The following is a 12,885-nucleotide window of genomic DNA, read 5'->3' as shown; positions in this document are numbered from 1 at the left end:
TTTATTTACCGCAACATTTCACCCGCGGTTTATCCGATATTAATTAATAATTATATTTGATTGACCCGAATCCACCCAAACCGCGGTTAACTGCGGCAACCTCGGCTAAAACCGCGATCCGCGCATCTCTACTCCACGCACGCACTCACATACACAGGGGCTGTTGTATTCTGTCAGGCTTCTCGCTCTCTTCTCTCTGTGGTCAGCCTGCATTCTGAAATAACTTGAACTTGGGCTTATCTGGTGTTGATTTGGTTTAACAACCAATCTGTTCAGAACAGTCTCTCTCTCTGCTGCATCTGTTTCCCTCCGTCACAGAGGCTGATGCTCCATGTTGGACATGGCACACTCCGGCTAAAATTAATCATCCATCCATCGTAATCAAATGCCTCATTTATATGCTCGTAATCGGTTGAATATTCTGACGTGAATCTGGAAATAGTGATAGTTCCACTACTATTGAGAAGTAATGAGTAATGAGAAGTCTTATTGTTTACCCTCTGCCAGAACAACCCCGCCCTCTTTCAGCAAAACAGCTCAACTCCCATAATGAAATATCAGTGCCATAAATATCCCAGGAGACAACTGAAACAATGTTTTCACACAAATAAAAGAATACTAGAGGTTCGGGCCCTATGCAGCCCTCATACCTACTCGCACCGCCGATCCGACCACTATGTCTGAGTCATTATACCTTTGTACCCGTCTGTCTGTGTCTCTTTTGTGCCCATATATGGAGATGTCTGTTTCTGTCTGTCTACCTGTGTCCTTTTTATGCCCATATATGGCTAAATCTGTATCTGTCAGCATAAAAACTGAGCCTGAGTGGGCCTGGCCGATGCTGTGCGGGCCACAAACACGCGCACAGCGTGCGCACATTTTTTACATTAATTAATTATATACGCAAGCGTGTGCCGTGCGTGTGGGAGTGACGAGGGAATAGTTATAGTATACCCTCCCAAAAAATCTAGAACACACCACTGGTGTAAACAATAATAGCAATTCAAAGCAGTTGTGCTCCAAACCACACCTCCAGCGGCTGTCATCAGACTGGAGGGAGCTATGTCAGCTATTCTCGGCGTGCAATATACCGTTGCGCGATAAAGTATATGTCTCGCTACTAGGGCGCACCTCACTGGACAACACACAGAGGAGGTTGAATGAACTGAAACCAGCGCTGCCCAAAACAACAGGTTTAGGGATCTGTTGGGAATTGATTACATGAAACAGTCACCTGGGCTGTGCGTCCAGTCTCAATGTTTGTAAACAAATAATTGGTTATCTATATAATGCTGCGCACATATATTATATATAATTTGCACAATCCCCAGCATAACATTTGGGAGGGCTTAGACTACCCTAGCCTTCATTACTCGCCGCCTATGTCTGTCAGTCCTTGTCTTGGCTTAAGGGAGGTCCGCCAGTCCTCCCTTAAGCCAATTTTTATATAGGATAAGCTTGTATTTAGAAAATAAAAAACGCATTGTCGTAATTATCTGAATGCCAACACCAAAATCGCTCTGAATATTTCCAATAATTTTCACACCTACCCTTCGTATGTTGCCCAAATAATCCCAAAATAGGGCACATAATTTGATTCATTTGATTTGTTTGGTGCAGGTACTCCGCCCTTCTCTGAGCCGTAAAATACCAAAAAGTACTTTGCCACGCCCCACCATCCGGAGGGGTCTGAAGCAGGAGAAGTGGGCTGACACCCTCCAGAACAGTAAGAAATTCTCCATTCACAGCTTTTCACAGCTCCACATGATGGATAGCAGTAAGACAGTCTTTATTCACAAATTTTACATGATCAGTAAGACAGTCTTCACACACAAATATAGCCATTTCTCCAAGGAGATCTCTATCATTCCTAGGAAACAGTCATACACATAAGCTGGCAAAACAGTAGATTGTCACTTGTTGTTGATTAAAAAAAAATCCCATCCATATAAGAATGATTTCAACACTAATAAAAAACACACTTACGGGTGCAATTTTGATGTAGATTGTGACTTTAACCTTTGAACTTTTTGACCCAAATGTTGATTACCTTTTTGGGAAAGCCTACTGATAATTCCCACCGATGATGCAAGAGTGCAGACTAGATAATGCAATGCGAGAGTGCAGACTAGCCGACACCAACTCAGGACCCTCCAATCCCTCCTATCCAGCATCAGGGTCCGGAGCTCTGCAGTGTTGTTAGGGCTTTCTTCCCCTCCTGGCTGTGCCTTTGTTTGGCTCTCAGTGTCAGTTCGCTGCGCTCGCCATTTTTTCCAGGTGTCTGACACAGTGCCTAACCAACTCATTCTTCTTTCCCTGACCTTTTCTGAGGTCTCCGAGTTCCACGTTTCTGATGTGGTCTGCCCATGTGACATTGATTGCTATTCAGAACATTCTCGTGTAGAAGCCATCCAGAGCTTTTTCCTGCTGTACTGTGAACGTCCATGTCTCGGCCCCATACAGCTTTACTGATTCGACTGTAGCTACGAACAGCCGCCTCTGTCCACTCCAGATCTCAGATTTCCACATTCCCCTCTTCTAATGCATGACATTCCAGGCTAGTGCCCTCTGGACCTTCAGATCATGTTCCGTCGAGGCAGTCCAGGCACTGATATTTGAAGTCCTCAACTACCTCAAGCACCATCCTGTTGGCAGTAACAATGGTTCTGTCCTCTGTATTGAACGCCAATACAATTGTTTTCTTGTCATTGAGCTTGAGGCTGATCTTCCTGCACTTTAGCTGTACTGCTAGTAGTAGTTGTCTTCCCTTCTCTGCAGTGTCCGACAATAGAGTCCGACAATAGAGCATGAATAGAATATGTTCATGAGTTTCCCGCAGTGTATGGTGTCAAACGCTTTAAAGGAAACTATGGATCGCTATGGATTCCCATCAAGTTTCATGAAAATCCACCCAATACATTCTCCAGCTTTGTTGTCCATCTGTATCAGAAGTGTAGTGTTTATAAGAACTGTAAACAAGATTTGGGTTGCAATCACTCTAAGACGTGTCACTACAGGCGTGTTGGCTTCAAAACCACATTGGCAAAGTGCGTTGGGCAAAACAGCATGGTGCGTCTGTGGAGTGGGGCTGCATGCCCAAATGAGCAATAAGATATAGAAACACATTTGTGGCATATAATATGTCATTATACTCACCAGAGAGGTTCAACTGGCTGCTTGTGCTCACACAACTCCATGAATACTTTACCAATTAGTGACTTATAACCTTGAATAGTAATTAAATAATATAAACCTTTCATCGGCATTTGCCATTGATCCACCATTCCTACCACATCTACCCTCATCTAAACAGGAAGGAACTACTAAAGCCCACCTCTTGCTAGATTTGATTGGGTGTCTGGGTGAAGTGTGACATTGACGAGCAGTGAGACTCCCCACCTTGTGCTAAAAAGTTGAGAATAAAAAAATGTGACGCATGTTGGTGTGATCACCTCCTTATGTATTCTTTATTTTCTAGCCCCACTAGCTGCAAAACTATGAGGATGAGTTTCAGTCCAACACTTAGCTCACAAACAACTATCAAAAAGAATAACTGGCTGGATTGCCATGGAATTATCTGTGAACCTTCAGGAACCACAAAGGTCATCACATGGCCTTTCATATTGCAGCAACATTAGGGCACATTTTCCACTTGCACACATCGTTTTCCACAACATATCTCTCGAACTACTGGCTGGATTGCCATGGAATTTGCTATGCACCTTCATGCTTCCAAGATGAGGGCCCTTACTGATTTAGGTGATCCAGTAATCTTTCCTCTAGTTGACACCATTAGGTCAAAATGTCCCACTGCCCACACAAGATCTCAAAATTGAATTGGCAGTTTATATTTAAAATCGAATGCAAGCAGCAGGAATGAACATTACTGATTTTGGTGACCGCCATGACCCAATCTTTAGGTTATCTCCACATCGCAACACCTCTGTTGCATAAGGTTCCTCATTTCCCTGAGTAATGTCTATAAGGCTATGTCTATAATATTCAATACTTCACCATTTTAAAAGTAATATGGATGTGTTATTTTCTTTTCATTATTTGTCCACATGAAAAATGAACTATATCACCTTTCACAAACATTCATTGATGTCTTCGATTCTTTGGTCATTTAGAGACTCTTGCTGCTGCAGGTCAACGACAACTCAAGTCTAATCTGGGGAAGAAGTTTCAGTGTTTGTCTGAGTGGATCACTAAAGAGGGGAAGCCAACACTTCTCAATCAGATCTTCACAGAGCTCTACATCACAGAGGGAGGGAGTGGAGAGGTCAATACTGAACATGAGGTCAGACAGATTGAAACAAAATTCATAACACCAGCCAAACCAGAGACGACAATCAGATTTGAAGACATCTTTAAACCCTTACCTGGACAAGATGAACCAATCAGAACAGTGATGACGAAGGGAGTAGCTGGCATTGGTAAAACAGTCGTAACTCAGAAGTATGCTCTGGACTGGGCAGAAGACAAAGCCAACCAGAATATCTACTTCATGTTTCCATTCACTTTCCGAGAGCTGAATTTGATGAAAGAGAAGAAATACAGCTTGGTGGGACTTCTTCATCATTTTCTTCCAGAGATCAAGGAACAACTAATATGCAGCTTAAAAGAGTTCCAAGTTGTGTTCATCCTTGATGGATTAGATGAGTGTCGGATTCCTCTAAACTTCCAGAAAAACGAGATTTGGACTGATGTCACAAAGCCAACCTCAGTGGACGTGCTACTGACAAACCTCATCAGTGGAAACCTGCTTCCCTCTGCTCGCATCTGGATAACCACACGACCTGCAGCAGCCAATCAGATCCCTTCTGAGTATGTTGACAGGGTGACTGAGGTGAGAGGGTTCACCGATCCCCAGAAGGAGGAGTACTTCTTGAAGAGATTCAGTGATGAGAAGCAGGCACGCCCAATCATCTCTCACATCAAGACATCACGAAGCCTCCACATCATGTGTCACATCCCAGTCTTTTGTTGGATCACTGCTTTAGTTCTTGAGGACATGTTGAGAACAGAGGTAAAAGGATTGCTGCCAAAGGCACTGACTGAGATGTACATCCACTTCATGCTGGTTCAGTTCAAACAGAAGAATGTGAAATATCAGGATAGAGTTCAGACACATTCTGACAAGAATCCACAGAATACTGAGGTCATTCTGTTTTTGGGAAAACTGGCATTTGAACAGTTAGAGAAAGGCAACCTGATCTTCTATGAAGCAGACCTGAGAGAGTGTGGCATTGATATCAGAGATGCCTCTGTGTACTCAGGAATGTTTACACAGATCTTTAAAGAGGAGCGTGGGTTGTACAACGACAAGGTGTTCTGCTTCGTCCATCTGAGTGTTCAGGAGTTTCTCGCTGCTCTTTATGTCTTTGTCTCGTTCATCAACACTGGCGTCAACCTACTGTCAGTAACACAAAAAACAACCTCCAACTGGCCAAAGCTATTTAGAGACAAACCTAAATTAAATCACCTCTACCAAAGTGCTGTAGACAAGGCATTACAGAGTCCAAATGGACACCTGGACTTGTTCCTCCGTTTCCTGCTGGGCATCTCACTGGACACCAATCAGACACTCCTGCGAAGACTGCTGAAAAAGACAGGAAATAGGTTCCAGTCAAATCATGAAACGGTCAAGTACATCAAGGAGATGATCAAGGAGAATATCTCTCCAGAGAGAAGCATCAATCTGTTCCACTGTCTGAATGAGATAAATGATCATTCTCTGGAGGAAGACATCCAACAGTACGTGAGGTCAGGACATCTCTCCACAGACAAACTCTCTCCTGCTCAGTGGTCGGCTCTGGTCTTCATGTTGCTGTCTTCAGACAAGGAGTTGGATGTGTTTGACCTGAAGAAATACTCTGCTTCAGAGGAAGCTCTTCTGAGGCTGCTGCCAGTGGTCAAAGCCTCCAACAAAGCTATGTAGGTGCACTGATAACTGGATATACAGTATGTTATGTGATATTTATTCAACAGAAATTCTAATTAAGATGCTTTATCACCATTGCTTCTACAGGCTGAGTGGCTGTAACCTCTCAGATAGATGCTGTAAGGAGTTATCGTCAGTCTTTGACTCCAACTCTAGACTGAGGGAATTGGACCTGACTAACAATGACCTGCGGGATTCTGGAGTAAACCTACTGTGCGTGGGACTGGGGAGTCCACACTGTACACTGGAGACTCTCACGTCAGTATTACTTATTCTGTTCAACAGCAGACAATTTAAATAAAACACAGAGAGGAGTTTATTCTGAAAAGTTGACATTTTTTCCTTTTTCAGGAACAAACTAAATCAATTTCAATATTCAATGCAAAAAAATTACATTGTGAAACTCAATGTATATATCTATGCACACCTGTGTGCATGCCTGCATTTGTGCATGTGTGTGTGTCTGTACGTGTATCTGTCTGTCTGTGTGTGCGTGTGTGTAGGTTGTCAGGTTGTCTGGTCACAGAGAAAGGCTGTTCTTTTCTGGCCTCAGCTCTGCGCTCCAGCCCTTCCCATTTGAGAGAGTTGAACCTCAGCTATAATCATCTAGGAGCCTCAGGAATGGCGATGCTCTCTGCTATGCTGAAGGATCCACACTATAGACTGGACACTCTAAGGTAGGACAGACTTGGTCTTTGTGTGAATGTTCGTAGAGTCTGTCTACTCAGACTGGCAGCATGACAAGCAAACAAGTGCTCCACGTTTAACTACCAGGCACGTCATGTAGAAAAAAGTTAGACAGTTCAACTCTGGCAGCAGGAGGCAAAAATATTCACAGGATTGCACCTGCTTGTCGCTCCCCTCTCAATGAAAATGAATTACTGGGAGTGTCAATCGTGTGTGTGTGTGTGTGTGTGTGTGTGTGTGTGTGTGTGTGTGTGTGTGTGTGTGTGTGTGTGTGTGTGTGTGTGTGTGTGTGTGTGTGTGTGTGTGTTTCACTCTCTCTCCTCGGCTAATCTTGCGAAACACTGGACGACTCAGCGGTTTCACCCATGATCTTGATGTCACTCAGTGCCAATGTGATCTACGTTTAGAGTACAGAACAAGTTCCTCAATCAAACTATCTTTCTCTCCTCCACCCCCAGTGTCGATCATGATGGAAAGTGTTGGCTGAGACCAGGTTTGAGGATGAGCATGCTAAGTAAGTGTGTATTCTGTTTTATTCATGTAATCAAAGCTGCACACATCCAGCTATTTATGAACAGCTCATATTCACAAAACCATAAGACATTCACTCATCTTACTCTGAAGATGATAACCATAATTTGTAGGCTAATGCGCCTATTGGTATTAACAAAAACATACAGGTGTATCTTTCCTACCTGTGGTACCCACATAGGATTCTAGAATTATACACTAACACTGTCATTGTGTGTCGTTAAGTCATCATGTACTGTAGCTGTATTTAAAATGAGACATATGCGTTGTAATTACGTTCTAAAATCGTCAGTTCTCGCATATTGAATGAGCCACGTTCAACGTTGAAACGCAGCCAAAAGTGCAGTGCAGTGCATATACTGCCTGCAGAACAGCATGCAGATATACTTTGGTGAGGTGAAACGTTAACAAAAGCCACCAGGATGTTGGAGGTGGAACGTCATGTGTGGAGCATGTTTGTGGTCCTTATCGGCAGGGTCAGTAAGAAAGTTGGCGAAAATGTACTCTCTCTGCAACACAGAACGCACTCTTGTCTCATCTTAGTTCTGTCTGTGATTGAGAGTGGGACGTGACACTCACGGCTAATCTCAAAGCCACAGTGAAATGATCTGTCCAGTACGGGTCTAGAGACCCGTTTGGACCGGGTCTAATCAATTAGAATTATCCTTGGGACTCCCCTAATTGAAGAATCAGCCATATGTAATTATTATTATCTATTTGATTGTAAACTGCTGCTGTATTGTATCTTGTTCTTCCCATTAGATGTCTGTGAACTCACACTGGACCCAAACACAGCAAACAGACACCTCTCTCTGTCTGAGAACAACAGGAAGGTGACAAATGTGGAAGAGGATGAGTTCTATCCTCCTCACCCTGACAGATTTGAGTCCCGGCCACAGGTGATGTGTAGAAAGGGTCTGATTGGACGCTGTTATTGGGAGGTAGAGTTTAGTCAATGGGTGTCTATAGCAGTGACATATGGAGGAATCAGCAGAGGAGGGCAGGGTGATGAGAGCAGGTTTGGATACAATGACAATTCCTGGAGTCTGGAATGTGGTGGTGTTAATAACACTTACACTGTCTGTCACAATAAGAAGGTAACTGTCCTCCCTGTCCGTCCAACTTCTGGCTCCAACAGAGTGGGAGTGTATCTAGACTGTTCTGCTGGTACTCTGTCATTCTACAAAGTGTCCCCTGACACACTGACACACCTGTACACCTTCTACACCTCAGCATTCACTGAATCCCTCTACCCTGGGTTCTGGTTGTGGACACATGGGTCCACGGTGTCCTTGTGTCAGATAGAGTAGGTATAGAAATATTCTTTGTCCTGGTGGGACACTCACACTCCTTCACTAAGACACCAGCTAAAATGATCGAGAGTGAATACATTCAGTACTTGACTTTTATGTACATTTCACTAGTAAAGACCACACCATCAAACATAATCGAGTTGGGTTGTATTTATTGAATCTGAAAACAGCATGGATTGATTGAGCAGTGGAGGAATGAGGGGAGGAGCAGTTGAAGGTTGAGAAGTAGAGTTAGGTAAGGAGGGAGCAATGGAGGAGGAAGGGGCGAACGGTCGTTGGGCTGAGGGCAGGAAGTAGTGAGGGGATGAAGTGAAGGGGAGGATGAAGTGATGTGCGATATTAACGAGGGGATGTGAAGTTAGAGGGATGGCAGGCGAGTGGGATGAGGGGATGGAGGGTCGGGAAGATGTGATGAGGGGTGAGGTGAAGAAGGAGCAAGGAGCGAGTGGTGAGGTGATTAAGATGAGGTGGAGAAGGAGCGAGGGCATCGAGGGCGATTAGTGAGTATGGGGTGGAGGGGAAATGGGAGAAGGGTGGCGTGATGGAGATGAGTAAGGGGTAATGGGACAAAGGTGATGTGGCGAAGGGTGATGTGATTAAGATGAGGTGAAGGGGGACGAAGTGTGATGTGATGACGAAGGGTGAGTCGTGAAGATGAGGGGACGGGGCAAGGGGACGAGGGGTGGTGCGGTCCAGGAGTGTTGGTCCAGGAGCAGGTGGTAGTTGGTGGTTCCGGGGGGGAATGAACCCTGAGTATTTGGCTTTGGGGTCCGTAGAGCTGAGTGGCGCTGGTTTACGCCTGAAGACCCCCATCAGGAACCTGAAGAAAGGATGAGGAATGGTTAGTGGAGCGCACAAAGAACAGTGGGGAGACTGGGGTGGTGGAAGGATGTGAGAATCAGATCGAAATGACAGGTGACGGTGGTCATGACTCATGTATAAATACAACCCTTGATTAGCTTGGTGGGAGGAGATAAAGGAGGAGTTGTTATCAAAGGGATCACAAGCAGGTGAGCTTGGGAGGAATTGATATCGGCCAGATTGGAGGCGATTATATGGGGGAGGAGATTCCTTTCCAATTTGAGGACCCCAGCCCCCACCTTGAAAACCACTGTTAGGGAATTTTGAAAATAAAATGTATCATTTTGTCAAACAAGATTCAGTTTTGGGACAGTTAACTGTTTTGTAAAAGTCACTTCTGTATTGAGTAATGTGCTCAAGCAATTGAGAAAAACAGTGTTATTAAAACGAAGATTGAAACTCATCAGTGGAAAACAAAGTCTTTTTTTTTCATTGTCTTATTGTTCTTGTGATTTACATTCTGTTTCCTCTTTCCAGGCTTTCAATGTTCTGTTTCCCCTCATCACATTTTGAATTTATTTGACATTTTATTATAGTATTGTAAGTTAATTTATAATTTAGTGTTCATAATTATCACAATCCCTGCTGGCTTTGGAGCTTTAAAGATGGCAATGGTCTGTCTGTCTGTAAATTATTATTACTAACCAACACTTAGTTCCTAAACAAAATAGCTCAAAAGCTATTGGCTGGATTATCTTATGTGTTATGATTCTTCATGCTCCCCTGAGGATGAGCCCAACTGATTTTAATGACCCAATGGCTTTTCATCTGTAGCGCCACCCTTACGCCAAAATAATTGTAAAGTAAGTAACAAAAGTAAGTGAATGGTGACATCGATAGAACGCGCAAGAAAGGAAAATGTGCTTCATATCACAGTTTGTCATGAGACTTCTGTTACATGATGACAGTAGTAATTAAAAGTGCTGTTGTGGTCCAGAACACCAGTGATTTATAGAGGTGAAATTGAGAGACAATCGTCAAAGGAAAACTATTACTGAAAATTAATGGGTCATCCAACAACAGCTTCTGGAAACAGCACTAGATATTGGTGTCATCTCAAAAAATTACTTTGGTTTCTTACAGTACAACGTCACCAATGATTCCTGTTTTGTACACCTTATCAAAAAATCATTAGCTTATTGAGTGTCAATCTGGGAGACCTTAAAAAAAATATTCTATTACTGCACCACACTCTGTTGTTGTTGTTGATCATCACATTAAGCCATTCGTTTTTGAATTACCAACCTTTGTCAAAGACACTAATGTTGTATTACAGTCATTGGGAAACATTATTATTGTTTATTGATCAGAGAGGTCCCTGCTGGTCACTGGTTAGTGCCACCATTGATGCCAGCAACGTGATCATGACCTTGTTAAATGACCTACAGCAGCAACAGAGAGGAGTTCCATGTACAGTTAAGGCCTTTGCAGACAGGGTGCGATTTTTCGCACGGAAAAAACTGGACAATATCATTTTTAAATGAACACGTGTCACGGTGCGAGGCAGGGAGGGGTAGGACCCAAGCGCAAGATGAGAGGCAGAGGCAGCGTAGCTCAACTTTAAGTGTTTATTGACACCAAACAATGGGAGTAGGCAGTAATCAAAGTCCAGGTACAAGCAAGGTCAATACACAGGTAGGCAGTCAGAATAAGGAGGGAGTAGGGCAAGAACTAAACTGGGCAAGCTAAGTGAACTAGATACAAGGAAACAAAGAGGCACAAACTAACAAGAACTCACACGACCATATACAACGAACCAACAGGGAACTGAAGCACACACAGGACTTAAATAGACAGGGGATTAACAGGACGCAGGTGAACACAACAGACAATCAACGCAGGATAGGTTAACAGGCAACGAGCACAGGTGACTAGGTTTACAATAATCACAGGGAGGTGAGACAAGACAGGAAACAGTAAACAAGGCAGACAGGAAATACTACTACAAAACAAGAGTATGGAAAACCAAGGCAAAGGCAACAGAGTTACAATACAAGAGTGCCGAACATAATGAACGGCCTAAACAGGCCTAAAGAACAGCCCTTAGGAGTCCAACACCATATAAGGGCATACAGGGTCCAAATAATAAGGTCACCGTCCACGGCCCGAGGAGCAGACCGTGACAACACGTGGTTCTCAATGACCTCATGCACACCGGCTGCGAATTTACCGTGCGGCGATGCGATGCGGCGATGCGTTTTTTTTTTTTTTCAGGTAATTTTTTGCCTGACTGGCAGCACAGCCATGTGAAGGGTTTCTACTGATTGGAATGCACCTTTAAATGGAAGTAGAGAGAAGAAGGGCAGCGAGCAGTGCTATTCTATATTCTCTGTCATGTACTGAGCTATTTTAGAGAAACATATAAAAAAGCATTTTTATAGCGCTTTTCTAAGTATTCACTTACTCAAATTTACAATGGTTCATTCATTCATACATTGGGATACATTCACCCACATACATTCATACACCAATGGCGGAGGAAACCATGCAAGGTAACCTGCTCGTCAGGAGCAATTAGTGGTTCAGCAGCTTGCTCAAGGACACTTCGACACCAACTCTGGGGGAGCCCGGAATCAAACTGGGAAACTTGTGCATCCGGCCATTGGCCGTTCTACCGGCCACTCTACCCCTGATCCACTGCTGCCCATTCTCAGTCACTTTAACTGTTTGAATCACAACTACAATTATTACTGATGATACTCTGCATGTTATTATGAATGAGAACTACAGTTATTAGTGCTGGTCTGCATGTTAGTAGTGAACATGAACAACTGGCCCTCAGCTCAACTACATTGTAAAATGAATGGCACATTCTGGAACGACACAATGTTGGGAATTTTTCAACCTAATTCTAAAAATCACTAGATTTTAAACTGTTAACACTGTAAAGATCCACATCAGTCTTCAATTCCAAATGAACATTTTGAAATGATGGCTGTTACTGTATGTCAAAGTCAAAATCCTCTTGTTTGAAATGGCAAACACTCCCATATGCACAAAATGGATGAGACCAAGGCAGTCTTGCAGAAAAGTTAAAAAGCCTTTAATAGTCTGGCTAATACATAGCAAGAATAAGAAATGCACCTACGCAGGGTACTAAACAAGATTGCAGAACAAACATGGCTTTTATAGGACATGACATCACAGGCTCATTACCATACAGATTGGTGGCAGGCAAAAAAAAAAAAAAAAAAAATGTCTTGGTATGTTTTTTTGTTCACACAGTTGTACCAAAGAGCACCTTGTTGGGGATTTTTACTCCAGCCAAACAGATGCGCTCCTTTCTTTCTTTTTTCTACTCTCATAGGATAACACAACGGATATGCACACAGCATACAACACGAGCAGCAGCAGCAAGGAAGAAAAAAGTTCCTACCGTTAGTAACCAACCAGCTTCATTCTCGTTCACTCTCTAGACTGTGTTTGTATTTATAATTCATTCATACACAGATATACATACTGTACATCTCTCTCTCTCACACACACACACACACACACACACACACACACACACACACACACACACACACACACACACACACACACACA

At 43.3% G+C, this 12,885-nt stretch overlaps 1 protein-coding gene across 1 annotated transcript; it reads left to right on the top strand.

The window, feature by feature from the left end:
- Window positions 1-2,545: 2,545 nt before the first annotated feature.
- LOC308100688 (protein NLRC3-like) lies at window positions 2,546-8,472 on the top strand (the record flags this gene model as incomplete). The annotated part of the gene is made up of 6 exons (XM_080449756.1): window positions 2,546-2,654; window positions 4,131-5,937; window positions 6,032-6,202; window positions 6,448-6,621; window positions 7,090-7,145; window positions 7,925-8,472. 6 exons carry the CDS (start codon window positions 2,546-2,548, stop codon window positions 8,470-8,472), a joined length of 2,865 nt encoding a protein of 954 aa, XP_080305882.1.
- Between the last annotated feature and the right edge of the window lie 4,413 nt (window positions 8,473-12,885).

Source organism: Gymnoscopelus braueri (assembly GCF_963280865.1).
Source record: "Gymnoscopelus braueri genome assembly, chromosome: 14".
In the NCBI taxonomy this organism is placed as follows: domain Eukaryota; kingdom Metazoa; phylum Chordata; class Actinopteri; order Myctophiformes; family Myctophidae; genus Gymnoscopelus; species Gymnoscopelus braueri.
Note: the sequence above shows the minus strand (reverse complement) of the source record. Positions and strands in the feature narration are given on the sequence as shown.